The sequence below is a fragment of the Nicotiana attenuata genome, chromosome 5 (genome assembly GCF_001879085.1).
Source record: "Nicotiana attenuata strain UT chromosome 5, NIATTr2, whole genome shotgun sequence".
Classification (NCBI taxonomy): Eukaryota; Viridiplantae; Streptophyta; class Magnoliopsida; order Solanales; family Solanaceae; genus Nicotiana; species Nicotiana attenuata.
This window is the reverse complement of record NC_031993.1, coordinates 54,347,346-54,362,464: the sequence shown is the minus strand read 5'-3', so window position 1 is coordinate 54,362,464 and position 15,119 is coordinate 54,347,346. Positions and strand designations below refer to the sequence as shown.

Genomic DNA, 15,119 nt, shown 5'->3' with positions numbered 1-15,119 from the left:
TTTATTTAGTTCATTTTGATGCATAATTTTCATTATATAAGGGCTTTAAATATTTTTTTTAAGAAATTAGGAAATAACATCATTATATTTGTGTAGGATTTCTTATCATGCGAATAACATGTTATATTTGTGTTGGATCATTTTGTATTCGGGTGTAACCGTGTAATTTATTATAAGTTTTTATTTTGTTTCTTATAATATTTGACTAAGTATATTTAATATTTAACTAGTTTTAGTATACCCATTTTGCGCGTATCCCCCATCTTAATGAGTAATATTGATTAAAAGGTTACGTAAATATTATTCAAAAATTATGTTTATATTATAAAATAGAAATGTAAGCTCCTAATTAACATGATTATTGATCCTATATAGTAACTAACTTAATAAACGATTTTTTTGGTCTCAAATTCACGTCAAACTTTGTTCTAGTGTCATAATTTATTAGTTCAATTTCACATATTGCCATATTTTCTTTTTAGTTTCAGCAAGAACATATAGTCCTTAAAGATTTAAGAGTTTTTCTGAAGATATTTTCGAAAAGTTATTCTCAAATTCATTCGAAGAGACACAAATAGAGTTAATTAGCTATAATTTTATTACGCTTCTTCAAAAAATTTCAAATAACACAATAGATTAATTGTACATGAATTAATTATTTTTTAGGCTTAATTGATATGAATTAAATATTTTGTATAACTACAGTAAGAATTTTAAAATGCATATTTAATTGCTTTGCTTTCAGCAATTTTACGTGCTTCATGTACTTTCCATGAATGTACTTTTATGTTTTCACTTTGGTGATGATGTAATAAAATATTCTCATCACGTTAAGCGTCTAAATATTACTTATATGGATTTGTTTTCAATTAGCACTATTTATATAAGGTAAAATGCAAATGGATTTTGAAGTCCTAAATATTAGGACTTTTACCTAGTTTAATAAGGAAAGATCAAATAAATAAAAGTTGAGTTGATTCTAAATTCCTAAATATTAGGAAAGTAACTTAAATCACAATTTTATCCAATGCAAAATTTATTTTTAAAGAGTAAAAAAGGTGAACGATATTTCGCTAAGGGCCTTCGTGCTTTTAATATAAACTAGTTTTCAGAGTACGCGCGTTGCGCGTGTGCCTCGTCTCATTAAATAATTTTTTAAAATTATATTAAAAAATATTTTTAAGTTATAAAAAATATAAGTTCCTAAAATTAATGAATGTCTATCTTAGCTTACTCAATAAATGGACGAAAATAGGTCTCATAGATGTCCTCAATCATCATGCAATATATTCAATTTCACAAGCTATCACGTTTCTTCTTTAGTTTCAGCAAAAACAAATGGTTTGAAGATTTTAGAATTTCACTAAAAATATTTTCAAAAAACTATTCCCAAATTCATTCGAGAAGACACATACGATGTTAACTATACTTTTATTATATTTTTCTAAAAATTTATCAAAAAACACAAACTGAAAAATATCTTTTGATCTTTTAGAGATTTGGGAATGAAGAGGCCGACCTATAACTCATGAAAAAATTAATAAATGACAATGTAAAGTGTAAAAATTAATTAATGGTGAGTTACTATTTCACAATAAAATAGATAAATAACGAAACTTATTTAAAATACATTTTATTTTCTACTATTTTATCTCTAGTTCTTCAAGTTAGTACCTTTTCCAAATCTGAATCTTAATATTGTACTAAGAATTTTGTCAACTTGAAAAATCATTCTATTTATATGATGAATTTGGAAAATAATAGAATCTGATTCTTATTTTAAAGATTTAACTATTTGTTCTTAATATTAAAGAAAATAGTTTATTTTTGTGACTCAAAATTTTAAGATTAAATGTAATTATTATTTTATCAACTAAGAATTTTCTTTTGAAGGCTAAGAAAAATGATAAATATGTCTTAGGGTTCTTGTGTTATAGGTAAGACAACAAACATGTAAAAGTGGATGTGCTATTTCATATTAGCTGTTTTAAATAGTTAAAATTGTATTGTTAATTTGATTCCTTTGATTATGTTCATTAATCAAATTATTATGACAAAAATGAGTGTGTCTTTATTTTAGGACTCTTATATTGCATATATTGCTATAATTTTTATATATGCTTCCTTATTTAATCGTATAAGTATTACGTATCATTTAGTGATTATTCCATCCCTCAATTTGATTTATATATTTAAGGTAAGTTGTAGAACGCTAGTGTTCTTTTTTATGTGTTTATTTGAATTAAAATGGTAAAATTTATATCGATTAAAGTTTTAGATATTATGACTTGTTACATAGTTCAAACAAAAAAGAGCGTAATAATAGTTGATTGTCCTAAAAATTAGAAAAATAATTAAATGACTATTCTGTCTAGTGTAAAATAGATTATTTTTATAAGCGAAAGACATTTCAACAAGGTTACTTGTGCCTTTTTAATGTGTCACGACCCGGATTTTCCCGCCCTCGGGAGTCGTGATGGCGCCTACTAGTGAAAGCTAGGCAAGCCAACAACCTGAACTATTTACCTTGCTTCCATTTTTAATCCGATAACAGTTAAGAGCCAACAATTAGATAACAACAGAATTGAATAAGCGGAAGGCTGCATTGTAAAGTTTTAAATAATACTGCTAATACCAATCCATAACAAAATCTACCCAAGACTGGTGTCACAACTTCACAGACTGTCTAAGAGTACTACAAATAAAGGTCTGAAAGAAATAAATACAGCACTGTCTCTGGAAATACATAAAGGAAACAGGAATAGTAGATAGAAGGAGACGCCAAGGCCTGCGGACACCTGCAGGACTATCTCGGGTCGCCTGATGAACAAGAAACAGCAAATCTCACTGCGGTCCGAAGTCTACAGCACTGGGATCTGTACAAAAGAGTACAGAGTGTAGTATCAGCACAACCGACCCCATGTGCTGGTAAGCGCCTAGCCTAACCTCGGCGAAGTAGTGATGAGACTAGGACCAGACTACCAAATAAACCTGTGCAATATAGCGTACAAGAATAATAGGAAGCAGATAACAATGATGACAATAATGATCATCTAGTGATATAAATAGCAGGCAACAAAAACACCATAAAATATTGCTCAACGAATAATGTATACAAGTGCAATCAATATCATGTCCTTCAACTATAAATATCTTTCAAATATATTTCCTTCAAACAAACATCTTTCCAATAAAACTCTTTCGAGTAAAGGTCACATTGTGACGCCTCATTTCATAATCATAAATAATATATATTTTCCCGGCACCTTGTACCCGCAGAATTCTGTTTCACATTGCGTAACAACGTTCTCAGGTTACTCAGTTCATAGGGTCCATAACCCAATACAATTTAATTCACGGAGCCTCATTTGCTTAACAAGAAGTAGAGTACAACTTCTAAACCCATTTGAAACTCATCACGAAAAGATGAAGTTATTTTTAGAAATCATTTGAACAAATAAAGTACCATGTTTCAATTAGAATACAACATCGAATGGATTATTACTTTTACCTAGGGATTTGATAAATTAACTTAGTAGAAATTCCTTCTTAAGTAATGTACAACCGCAAACGATTTAAGGAAAATTTAGTTGAGAAATCAATTGAGTTAAATATATAACACTTGTTGAAATTTGAAGTATTGAATATATATGAAACAAATAGGGCGAGGTATTGTCAACACTATGAATTCCCACACAAAGTATCACAGCCGTAAAGGAATTTAAACCATTAAAACACTTGAATTGATAACAACAATTATAACGGAGACAAAATAATCACGGAAGGAGTACAACTCAACGCAGAGATAACAACCGGGGATCTCCCAGGATACCGTCCTGTAGTCCCCAAATATAAATATCCAGTGGATCTCCCGGGTGCAGTCCCGTAGTCCAACTCATAATGCGCGGTGATCTACCGGAATCCCGATCCGTAGTCCCAAATGTAAATACCCAGTACTGGGGGAATCTACCGGGTGCATTCCCGTAGTTCCATATAACTGTGCAGGGGGATCTCCCGGGAATCTAACCCGTAGTCCCAAAGTAAATGTGCAGGGGGATCTCCTGGGAATCTAACCCGTAGTCCCAAAGTAAACAAACAAGGGGGAGCTACCGGAATCCCACATCCGTAGTCCCAAAATAAATACACAACGCAACCAACAGAATCAACAGTTACATCACAACAGAAGGATTGAACATCACCGCAATACATATAACAACAATAAATGACAATAATACAAGGTAAGACAAGTAAATCAACTCATGGGCTGTAAATCACGAGAAAATGGTAGAACCAGCTCAAAGGAATAACCACAAAAAAGAATTCCGGCATAAAGGGAACAATTCAATAGCGGGAAAACTAACACGTAGCAACGATCCCACAATATACAAGTCAATAATAAGGAAATCAACACGAGTCAAGTAGTTATGAAAATATAACGTGACAATAGGAGAGGCAAAACTCTTTAGTTAAGTCAAATAGGAGTCACACTAATCAAAGTATAAGACTCACTGGCATGCTTGACACCAACGTACAGATACTTGTCACCATGCCTATACGTCGTACTCAACAAATAACACATAACAATTATGACACAACTCCTAATCCCTCAAGCTAATGTTAGACCAAACACTTACCTCTCTTTGCAACCAATTCAAAATTCCAACAAGCCTTTGCCTCGCGAATTCGTCCGAAGCTTCAAATCTAGTCATAATAATTCAATATACTGAATATAAATCGTACAAATTAATTCCATATGAAAATACTAATTTTCCAACAAAAATCCGAAATTTAATTCAAAATCGCCTGTGGGGCCCACGTCTCAAAATCCGACAACTCATTCAACCACGAGTCTAACCATACCAACTTTATCAAAATCCGACATCAACTCGACCCTCAAATCTTCAAATTAAACCAAGAGGGTTTTCAAGATTTTACCAACTAAAACCACCAATTAAATGTTAAAAACAACGATGGATTCGAGTAATCTAACCAAAATTGAGTTAAGAACACTTACCCCGATGTTTTCCTTGAAAATCTCTCGAAAAATTGCCTCACCCGAGCTCCCTTGGTCCAAAAATGGAAGAGTGAGACGAGTTTGGACTTTATTCTGCTGCCCAGGGATTTGTTCTTCGCGTTCGCGGTCCTCCTCTCGCGTTCGCGAAGAACAAAATTTCCAAAAATTATTTTCCAAACTCTTCTCGGACAGCCTCTAGTATAATGGCCATAACTTTTGCTTCAGATGTCCAAATGACTATTATAATATGTTTCTGGAATCTAGATTCAAAGAGCTACAACTTTTGTTTTTGAATCATCTCAAAATTCATTGTAGATTGAGAGATATGAGCCTCCGAAGTAAGACCTGAGCAGCAGAATTTCTTCTTCTTCGCGAACGCGAAGAACAAAATCCCACAAGCCAAATCCTTCTTCGCGAACGCGAGAGGACCTCGCGGACGCGAAGAACAACACCAGATACCAGTTTCAGCTATTGCAAAACAGCCCGAAATGATCCGAAACCACCCCGAAACACACTCGAGGCCCCCGGGACTTCAACCAAACATGTCAACCAATCCTGGAACATCATTCAAACTTGTTCCAATCTTCAGAACGCTGAAGACAACATCAAAACACAAATTTTACATCGTATTCAAGCCTAAGAATTCCAAAAAACTCTCAAATTACACTTTCGATCAAAAAATCTATCAAACCTCGTCCGAATGACCTGAAATTTTGCACACAAGTCATATTCAACACTACGAAGCTACTCCAACTTTCGGAATTCCATTGCGGCCCTCGGATCAAAATCTCACTATCGAACCGGAAACTTCGAATTTCCATTTTCTCAAAAACGATCCGATTCAGGTCGTTTCAAGTCCGTTTCTTACCAAACTTCAGAGATTTATCTTAAATCACATATAAGACCTGTACCAGGCGCCGGAACCAAAATAAGGGCCCTATACCGTCAAGTTCTAATCACAATTCATTTCCAAATCTCATAGAAATTTTCAGAAAACAATTTTCTTCAAAAATTCATTTCTCTGGCTTGGGACCTCGGAATTCGATTCCGGGCATACGCCCAAGTCCCATATTTTTTCACGGACCTTCCGGGACCGTCAAATCACAGGTCCGGGTCCGTTTACCCAATATATTGACCGAAGTCAACTCAATTGAGTTTTAAAGCTCTAATTCACATTTTAATCCATTTTCACATAAAAACCCTCCAGAAAATTATACGGACTGCGCACGCAATTCGAGGAATGATTAATAACGCTTTTCAAGGTCTTTAAATACCGAGATAATTATTTAATTTAAATATGACATTTTGGGTCATCACATAATGTAGTATAAATATAGATATAGCTTGATTCAAGTGTGCATTTTACCAACTTGACTCTTGATAATATATACTATAACTCAAGATGACGAATGTTGTTCTCATTTAGTTAGCTCAATAAAGAAAGAAATAATCCCTAAAAGTCCTCAGACATCTTATTGTAATTTCTAAAAACTTATATAGGAACATCTTATAAAAATTATTATAATTTTATGACCTAATACTAAAATAAGCAAACATCAAAATACTTTAATCAATAAAGGTTTCCCCGATAAAATAAATTAAAACTGAATTTCTCGTTCTTTTTGAGAATGAAGAGGTTGACACTATAGCTAATTAATAATTTACCGATAAATAACTTAATATATGAAATACATAGCGAGTTGTTATTTATTGAAACAAATGTATAATACTAAATGCTAACTCATTTACGATTTTTTTGTCTTTTGCTATTTAATCCTTATTGCTTCAAATTTGCATATTTATCAATTTGACTCTCAATACTATACTTTAACTAATATTGTTCTATTTTTTCCTTCACCGCTAATGATCTCGCTATCGAAATAAATTTATGTCCTACTTAAAATAATTGTACTTATATGTCAAATTCAAAAAATAATTAAATTAAATTCTTTTACTAATAGGCTAATTTGAAGACTTAATTATTTTTTCTTAACCATGAAGGAGATAGTTTAGTTTTTATTGATTCAAATTTTTCATATTAGCTCATCTGTAGTATTAAATATTTAATTTTAATTATAAATTTTATTCAATAAAAATTATATTTTTAAAGCGTAAAGCAATAATTTGATATTTCACGTTTAAATTTTTGTGTTTGTAATATCATTAGTGTCATTGACTCTTGTCTACGACTTCTCTTCCTCTCTCACTCTTTATTTTGTATTCTTAAATATTTTGTTAGTAATTTAATACAATTATTATCAGTGTACTTCTTAAAAATTATAATAACTTCATTATTTCTATTTTATTACTATTAAAAGAAAAATTAGGAAGAAAGAATAAGAACGCATTTAAAATTTAACGTGGCAAGCTCAAGTTATTTTATGTCTGCAAGTTCTTTCGTTTCTTATGTGCCTTATCATATTCATAGTTGCTAACCCAAATTCCTAACTAATATAATTATCTAATATTATATAATAAATTTTATATTTTAAAGTATTGGTAAACTGTCCTATTCTAACTGGGATGGTCTATTTAGGATCGGAAGTTTAGATATAAAATCCTTAGATGAGTTAAGTTCTTATATTAGGAATTTCCATATAGTTCAAATAAGAAAAGATTTAACTATTAAAGTTTTAGTTGATTTTAAAGTCCTAAATACTAAAAAAATAATTAACTTATAATTTTAGAAAATAATTAAATTACACTTTTATTCAATGTGAAACTTATTTTTAAGGGTAAAAAAGGCGAACAACATTTCGATAGGGCCTTCGTGCTTTTAATATAGTATATAGATAGATATAGGTAGATAGATGTAGATATAGATTAATTAACATGTATGTTTTAGTACTTTTAAGCAGGAAACATTATATTTGACTTTTTAGAACTATATTACCATCATACGTGGACTAAGAGGGTGTTTGGCTAAGGTTATAGGCTGGTCAAACTAGCTTATAAATATTTTTCGGCTTATCTACGCGTTTGGTAAAGTAAAAGTACTTATAAGTAAAAAATAAGCCAAAAGCTATAAGCTAGCCGCCCGCAACTTAGAGCCCGTTTGAATTAGCTATTTTGAAGTAGCTGATAAGCATTAGGTGCTGAAAGCACTTTTAAGTGCTGAAACTGATTTAATAATAAGTAGTTACGTGTTTGAGTACAAGTGCTGAAATTGATAATAAGTTGTTGTAGTATTTGATAAAAAAGTGCTGATAAGCTCTTTTTCTGTTAAAATGACTTAAATAACCTTAGAACTATTTACACTATAAGGGCATAATTTATTTAAAATTTTAGATTCCAGATCGATTCAAATACAAAATATTTTATTTGTCATTTTATTTTAAATACTACTGTGCTTAGATAAGATAATTTTTATAATAAATATAATTTATTTTATGATAAGCATATAACCATAAGTTATAAAAATTAATAAATTGACAAGAGTTTCTCAATAAAAAATAAACCTAAATAGGATAAATTACTTGAAGAGAAACAAACATTGTCTTCATCACCACAAGACTTAGAAAGTAATACACCAAATATTTGATATGTTCTCATTTATTACATATTGTTCAAAGATTAATACACAATCATATAGATATAAGTATGCAAAGGAATAGAGAATTTGCTTATCTTAAATAGTCAATGAGAATTACAGACCTAAAGAGGTGGGTGGGTGAGGGGGGGGGGGGAGGGAAAGGAGGGGAGGTTTAGGTTGAATACTTGAGGCGGTGAGTATCGATGTAGGAGTTTTGTTCTAAAAAGAAATATTTTAAGGATAAAATAGTAAAAATCTTGGTCAAACTTAAAGTGTTTATAAGCTAAAAATTCATAAGCTGAGGGTGATCAGCTTATGACTTTTGGCTTATTTTTAACTTGTAAGCACTTTTAACTTTACCAAACTCGTAGATAAGCTGAAAAGTGCTAATAAGCCAGCTTATAAGCTTAGCCAAACACCCTCTTATGAATTTTTAGCTTATAAGCACTTTAAGTTTGACCAAAATTTTTACTATTTTATCCTTAAAATATTCTTTTTTAAAACAAAACTCTTACATCCTCAAGTATTGTTTCACCCCCCCCCCCCTTCCCCCACAAAGATTTTTGCTATTTTATTCTTAAAATATTCTTTTTTAGAACAAAACTCTTACATCGATATTCACTGCCTCAAGTATTGTTTCAACCCCCCTCCCCTTCCCGCCTCTTCAAGTTTGCAATTCTCATTGACTATTTAAGATGAGCAAATTCTCTATTCCTTTGCATATTTGTATGTATGTGATTGTATATTAATCTTTGAACTGTATGTAATAAATGAGGACATATAAATTTTTTGGTGTATTGCTTTCTAAGAGTTTTGGTGATGAAGACAATGTTTGTTTCTCTTCAAATATTTTGTCCTATATTAGGTTTATTTTTTACTGAGAAACTTTTGTCAATTTATTAATTATTGTAACTTATGATTATATGCTTATCATAAAATAAATTTTATTTATCATAAAAGTTAATCTTATCTAAGCACAATTGTATTTAAAATAAAATGACAAATATAATATTTTGTATTTGAATCGATCTGGAATCTAAACTTTTGAAGAAATTACGCCCTTACAAGTGTAAACAATTCTAAGGTTATTTAAGTCATTTTAACCGAAAAAGAGCTTATCAACACTTTTTTTATCAAATACTGCAACAACTTATTATCAATTTCAGCACTTGTATCCAAACACGTAAGTGCTTAAGCACTTAAAAGTGCTTTTCAGCATATATTGCTTATCAACTACTTCAAATCAGCTAATCCAAACGGGCTCTAACAACATATGCTTAACACAAAATAAGGGTAATCAAGTGGCAAAACAATTAGTAATAATTATGGCAAATTTGTGAATATTTACAAGCAAAGAGATCAAAAGAACACATTTCAATTGATTGAAGGTTAAATATGCTCAATCAAATATCACAAGGTTCAAACAAAAATTAATCAATAATTGAGGGACCAAAGTGCTATTAACCCTAATAGTTCAGTTGATATATTTATCTACGACGAGTCCAATTCTGTTGATTTTTTAAAGAACCCACCTTTCAAGTTGTGTTCCTTGTTATTATTACTAGTCTTTGGGTACGCGGTTGCGCGTGTATTATGTATCAATAATAATATTTTTTTTTAAATTATATGAATAATATCCAAAATATGCGTTTGCGTTATAAAATAAAACTTACTGAAAAATTGTGTCTTCCTAAAACTGATAAATATTAATCATTTTTAGGAATTCGGGTAGAGTGGTTCTTACTTCAGTTTATTTCGATGCTTCATCATACAAAAAAATTATATAAGCGGTCTCTGATTGAAATATAAAAAGAACTACTAGCTTTACATCCACTTGGATATGTGCATTGCGCACACATATATTTAATGTTAATTATTATAAAATATTTGTATGATGTTTTATTAAAAAATTCTCTCCCCACATATTATTCAATTTATGAGAGTGCTAAAACTCTTAACTTTATCCCATAAATGTCTTCGCATCACATGAGGCATCCAAATTCGACAAATACATACAAACAATCCTTCAAAAAAATTAATTTGATTGTATCTTATTCTACCTAGAAATTTCTTTCTAAACTACTTTATCTATGCGTGACGATTACATAAATACATCATTTCTTATACCTATGTAATGAGATTAACAGTCTTATTAAAAATAACTTTTTTCATCTTTTCTATGTATAAAGTGGGTACTAAGACTTTACTGGTTAGATTGACTAAATTAGATAAAAATAGACTCTTGAAATATGTTATTTATCTAGAGATGTCAAAACAGCCAGCCCAGCCCAGCCCAAGCCTCGTGGGCTTTTAAATTTGGCGGGTTTGGACGGGCCGGGCCGCCATATGAATGGGCCTTAAAATGGCCAGCCCAACCCAGCCAATAAGAGGGCCGCGGGCTAGGGCGGGCCGGCCCTTTAATTTTTCTTTTTTTAAAAAAAGAATTTTCTTTATATCCTTAAATATTTTTTCGTGACATAGTCGATTAATCATGTAAACAACTTCTATTTGCTTAGAGCGTACAAAAGGTTGAAATTTGACGAGGAATCTCGTAATTGAAATGCAAATTCTCTATATCTCTTGCTCTTCTTTTTTAAAGTTACATGAATATTTTCTTAATTTTATTTTCCTCAGATTCAGGGATTATTTTAATAAATTTATATGCTGAGGTTTTTTAATGTAGGATTAACATCATTTATTGATTTCATCATTATAGTCCATAAAATTTTTAAAATTCTTAAAATTTGTTAGTGGTCTTTTTTTTTGTGTATATATAAAACTGATCTTTATTTATAATAGAGTAGTTTAGATATTAATAATATATTAAAGTAATCCAAATTGATCATTGGACACTTAAAGTACTATTTTCTTTTGAAAAAGATTTTATTGGCTACCTAAGACTTTTCGAGTTAGTTATTAATTAAGCAAAAGAAAAACTAATTTTGTCATATTATATGCATGTCAAAAATCTAAATTCTAGTTGATATGGAAAGCAAATGAGCAATTTAGGGTTGGGGAATGGGGATTATAGTTAATAGTTTTTTTAGTTTTTATTTTTTTAAAATATTAAATATTTAACGGTAATTAATTTGAATCTAATTAATTTTTGGCCCACGGGCCGGGCAGGGCCCAGCCTCGATCAAGCCTCAAGGGCCAATGGGCTGACTTGGGCAGGCTTATAAGCCTCAATTTTAAATAGGCTCAAAAAATCCTAGCCCAGCCCTACCCAAGTAACGGGTTGGGTTGGGCTGGCCTCACGGGCCAAGCCCATTTTGACGGCTATGATTATAGTTAGGGGTGTCAGTGGATCTTCAAAAACCGACTAAACCGACCAAACCGAAACATACTGAACCGACTATAAGGTTTCTTTTAATGAAATAATATATATATATATATATATATATATATATATATATATATATATATNCCAAATCGAAACATATTGAACCGACTATAAGATTTCTTTTAATGAAATCGTAGATGTTTATATATATATATATATATATATACTAAGACATAACCAATAAAAAGTCAAAGAGCAAGTAATTTTTCTTGGATAAATATTTTGTCTCTTTACTCTCAACTCAAAGATCTTTGAATTCAAAGGTTTCAAGATTTTTTCTGAACCCTCAAAATCAAATGATTTGAGTTGGCTTCAACTTTCGTCTAGCAACACATCTATCCCTGAATTAATTATCAAAACTTCTACAAATTTAGACTTCATATCTTTTGAATTCAATAATATCCAAAACAAAAGGAAAAAATATATAAATAAATTGAGTAGAACAACGACAAGCATATCAAGTAACGTATCAAACAAAAACACACTCTACGGAAACAAAAAGCAAGGCAAAGAGAGAGACCAAAAATTGCCTATGTGATTGTGGTTGCTTGTTATGGGGGAAGGCAAAAGAGTTTCGAAAGAAATTTTGTCCATAATAAAATTAAATGGGGATATTAACTGGTGACACTTAAAGACTATAATGTGATATTATATAGAAATTTTAGTAAAAAAATTCTAGTTCTACAGCATTAATTGCTGTGCAAATTTTGGAAGAAGAATCCTAAATCTAAAGTGAGCGTAATTGCTTGGATACTATTTGTTAGCTATATTGATTAAAGTTGCCCGTGTATTATGTGTTTGGCACAATTTTGGTAAAGAATCCTAAGTCTGAATTGACATTAATTCCTGGTTCAATTTCGATAATTAGATTTACTATATTTACATATTACAATTTTATCCCACATAAAATATACTTATAAAGGGCAAAAAAGGGAACAACCTTTCCCTAAGGGCCTTTAATAATAATAACAAAGAGAGTTAAATTAAACATTAGGGTTTTGTTCTCTTCACACCAGTTCTTCCCCTTTCAGCAGTCAGTCACCAGTCAGCACAGCCGCAGCTCTTGTTCGACTTTCAGGTACTGGTTTCTTTTCTTTCTTTTTCTTTTTCCGGCGTCTTCTCCGGCAGCAAGTCATTCTTTCTTTCCTTTTTCTTCTTCCGCCAGTGAAACTTCCTTGTTCTTCTTCTTTCCGGCAGCAACTGATTTCCGGCATAACTGCTCTTTCTTTGTTTTCTTTCACCTATGTTTTCTCTCTTTACTAGTCGTCTTTCTTCTTCTGTTTCTATCTTTTATTTTATACTGTTTCTTCTTCAGTTTTTGTATACAAGTAATTGCATATTAACTTCTCTCTATAATTACAATTACAGTTAGTTGTTCTTTTCTCTCTTTAATTACAATTAATTTCTCTCTTAAACAGTATATGCAATGAAATATTTGCTAATATGTTACTATTACTTTTCAGTTTTTGGTTATTTATATATGCAGATTTAATATTTTAATTTTTTTGTATTAATTGGCACTTCACTGTTCGCTTCCTATTCATATGGTTTTGTTGGCTTGCATTCTCAAATGGATTAGCTGTTTTCCTATTTCTATACTTTTTGATGTTTGGATATTCACTATTCCAACCCATTTTCTGACAATCAGAATCTAATTCAAATGCAGCACATCTTTGGCGTTCTGTTGTACATATAGGAGATCATCAAGTGGGTTGATTTGCAGGCTACTTTCTCCGCTTGAGTTTAACTGAAAAGATTTAGCCAATGCAGTCAAACAACAAAGATCTGCTTCATTTGGAGGCTGAAGCCTCGCCCTTGGAATCAAAACTTCTCTTCTGCAATAGAGATTGCGGAATTCAATCCCAAAATTTGAAACCTGAACTTTCTGATAAGAAGCCTGACATTTCTTCTGTACCCAAAAGCCAAGTTCTATCAAAGATCAAGGATTTCTTGGGAGTCCTTTCTGAAGATAATAAAAACCTGGAGCTTGCTGCTAAGAACAATCCTCAGAAATACGATATTGAAGCTCTTACCGGGGAAGAATCTGAATACATAGAGATGGACTTAATGTTGGGTGTCGCGGAGCTTCACACACAGGAGGCTGTGTCAGCTGCTGAATCCGCAATAGCAGGTTACCAACCCGTAATCAATCTGGCCACCAGTGATAATGATACAGAATCTGAAGACAGAAGTGATGAGGATGAAATTTCTGAAAGCAGCAGTGGTGAAAGTTCTGATGATGATGGAGCTTCTGCTGTGAAGGATTCTTCTAAGAAAGCAGTGAAGAGGAAGCGACAGTCAGAAAACCGAGCTAATATAGTTGAGCTATCTTAGGCTAATTGGAGCTGTTATTTGTGAGAAATTCAGAAGATAGTAGCAAGTGTGCTTCTCTACAATGCTCCTATAAATCTTGTTGGTACATTTGAGGTTGCTTCAGTTCTATCCTCTATCACTCGAAATGATAGTTTTGTTTCACATCAATATATAAGAGGTTGATGTCTTTTGACTATGTTAAATGTGCTTATCATCAGTTTTGCTCCTATTCAAACACATAATTACTTATTTATAAAGAGTTTAAGTTGTGTACACTGTATTTTATGCTTGTTAGCCGCTTTCAATCAATTAATCTTAATTAGAAATCACAAGCAAATTCCTTTAATTCGACAACTTTGCTTGTGGACTTGGGCTTAAGCATAACAAAAATCTATTCAGGCAATAGGTGCCATTTAGAGACTCGAATAAAAAGGAAATGGAACTTGGGGCATTTATGCACTAAACATACCAACTGCCTTGCGTTTGAGTAGGCCACCACGGTTCTCTTGGAATAGGTCATGCTCAGCTGGTTTTGAAGGTCATAATACAGCAAAAAGACTAGCCTTTAAAAGGTTGAATTTTAATTAAGCACAAAAATTTTAAGCCCTATTCGCATCTGAACCTACTGATTGTACACCACGATAAGGTTCACTTCATAGTAGTTGAAACACATATTCTCTTATATTAGAAGCGACACTTGACCAGCTTGACCAGCCTGTTTCATCAACACGCCTGATTGGGACTTTTCTGATATCCATGTGTTCCGCTCTCACTTCCTCCTGTTAAAACACTAGGAGCCTCTGAAAAAATCCACTGTTTAATTCAAAAGCTCGGTCGAATGGGGACTGAGAAGACAAGGGCGAAGATGAGGGAACGGTTATAATGAATAAGGAGAAGCAGAAATTAGCCAATTTTTC

General features: G+C 31.8%; 1 protein-coding gene across 1 annotated transcript; it reads left to right on the top strand.

Annotated features, from left to right (window-relative positions):
• On the top strand, window positions 12,860-14,475 carry LOC109225871. Its single transcript, XM_019390676.1, has 2 exons — window positions 12,860-12,967; window positions 13,556-14,475. Exon 2 carries the CDS (start codon window positions 13,654-13,656, stop codon window positions 14,221-14,223), a length of 570 nt encoding a protein of 189 aa, XP_019246221.1. The 5' UTR covers window positions 12,860-12,967; window positions 13,556-13,653; the 3' UTR covers window positions 14,224-14,475.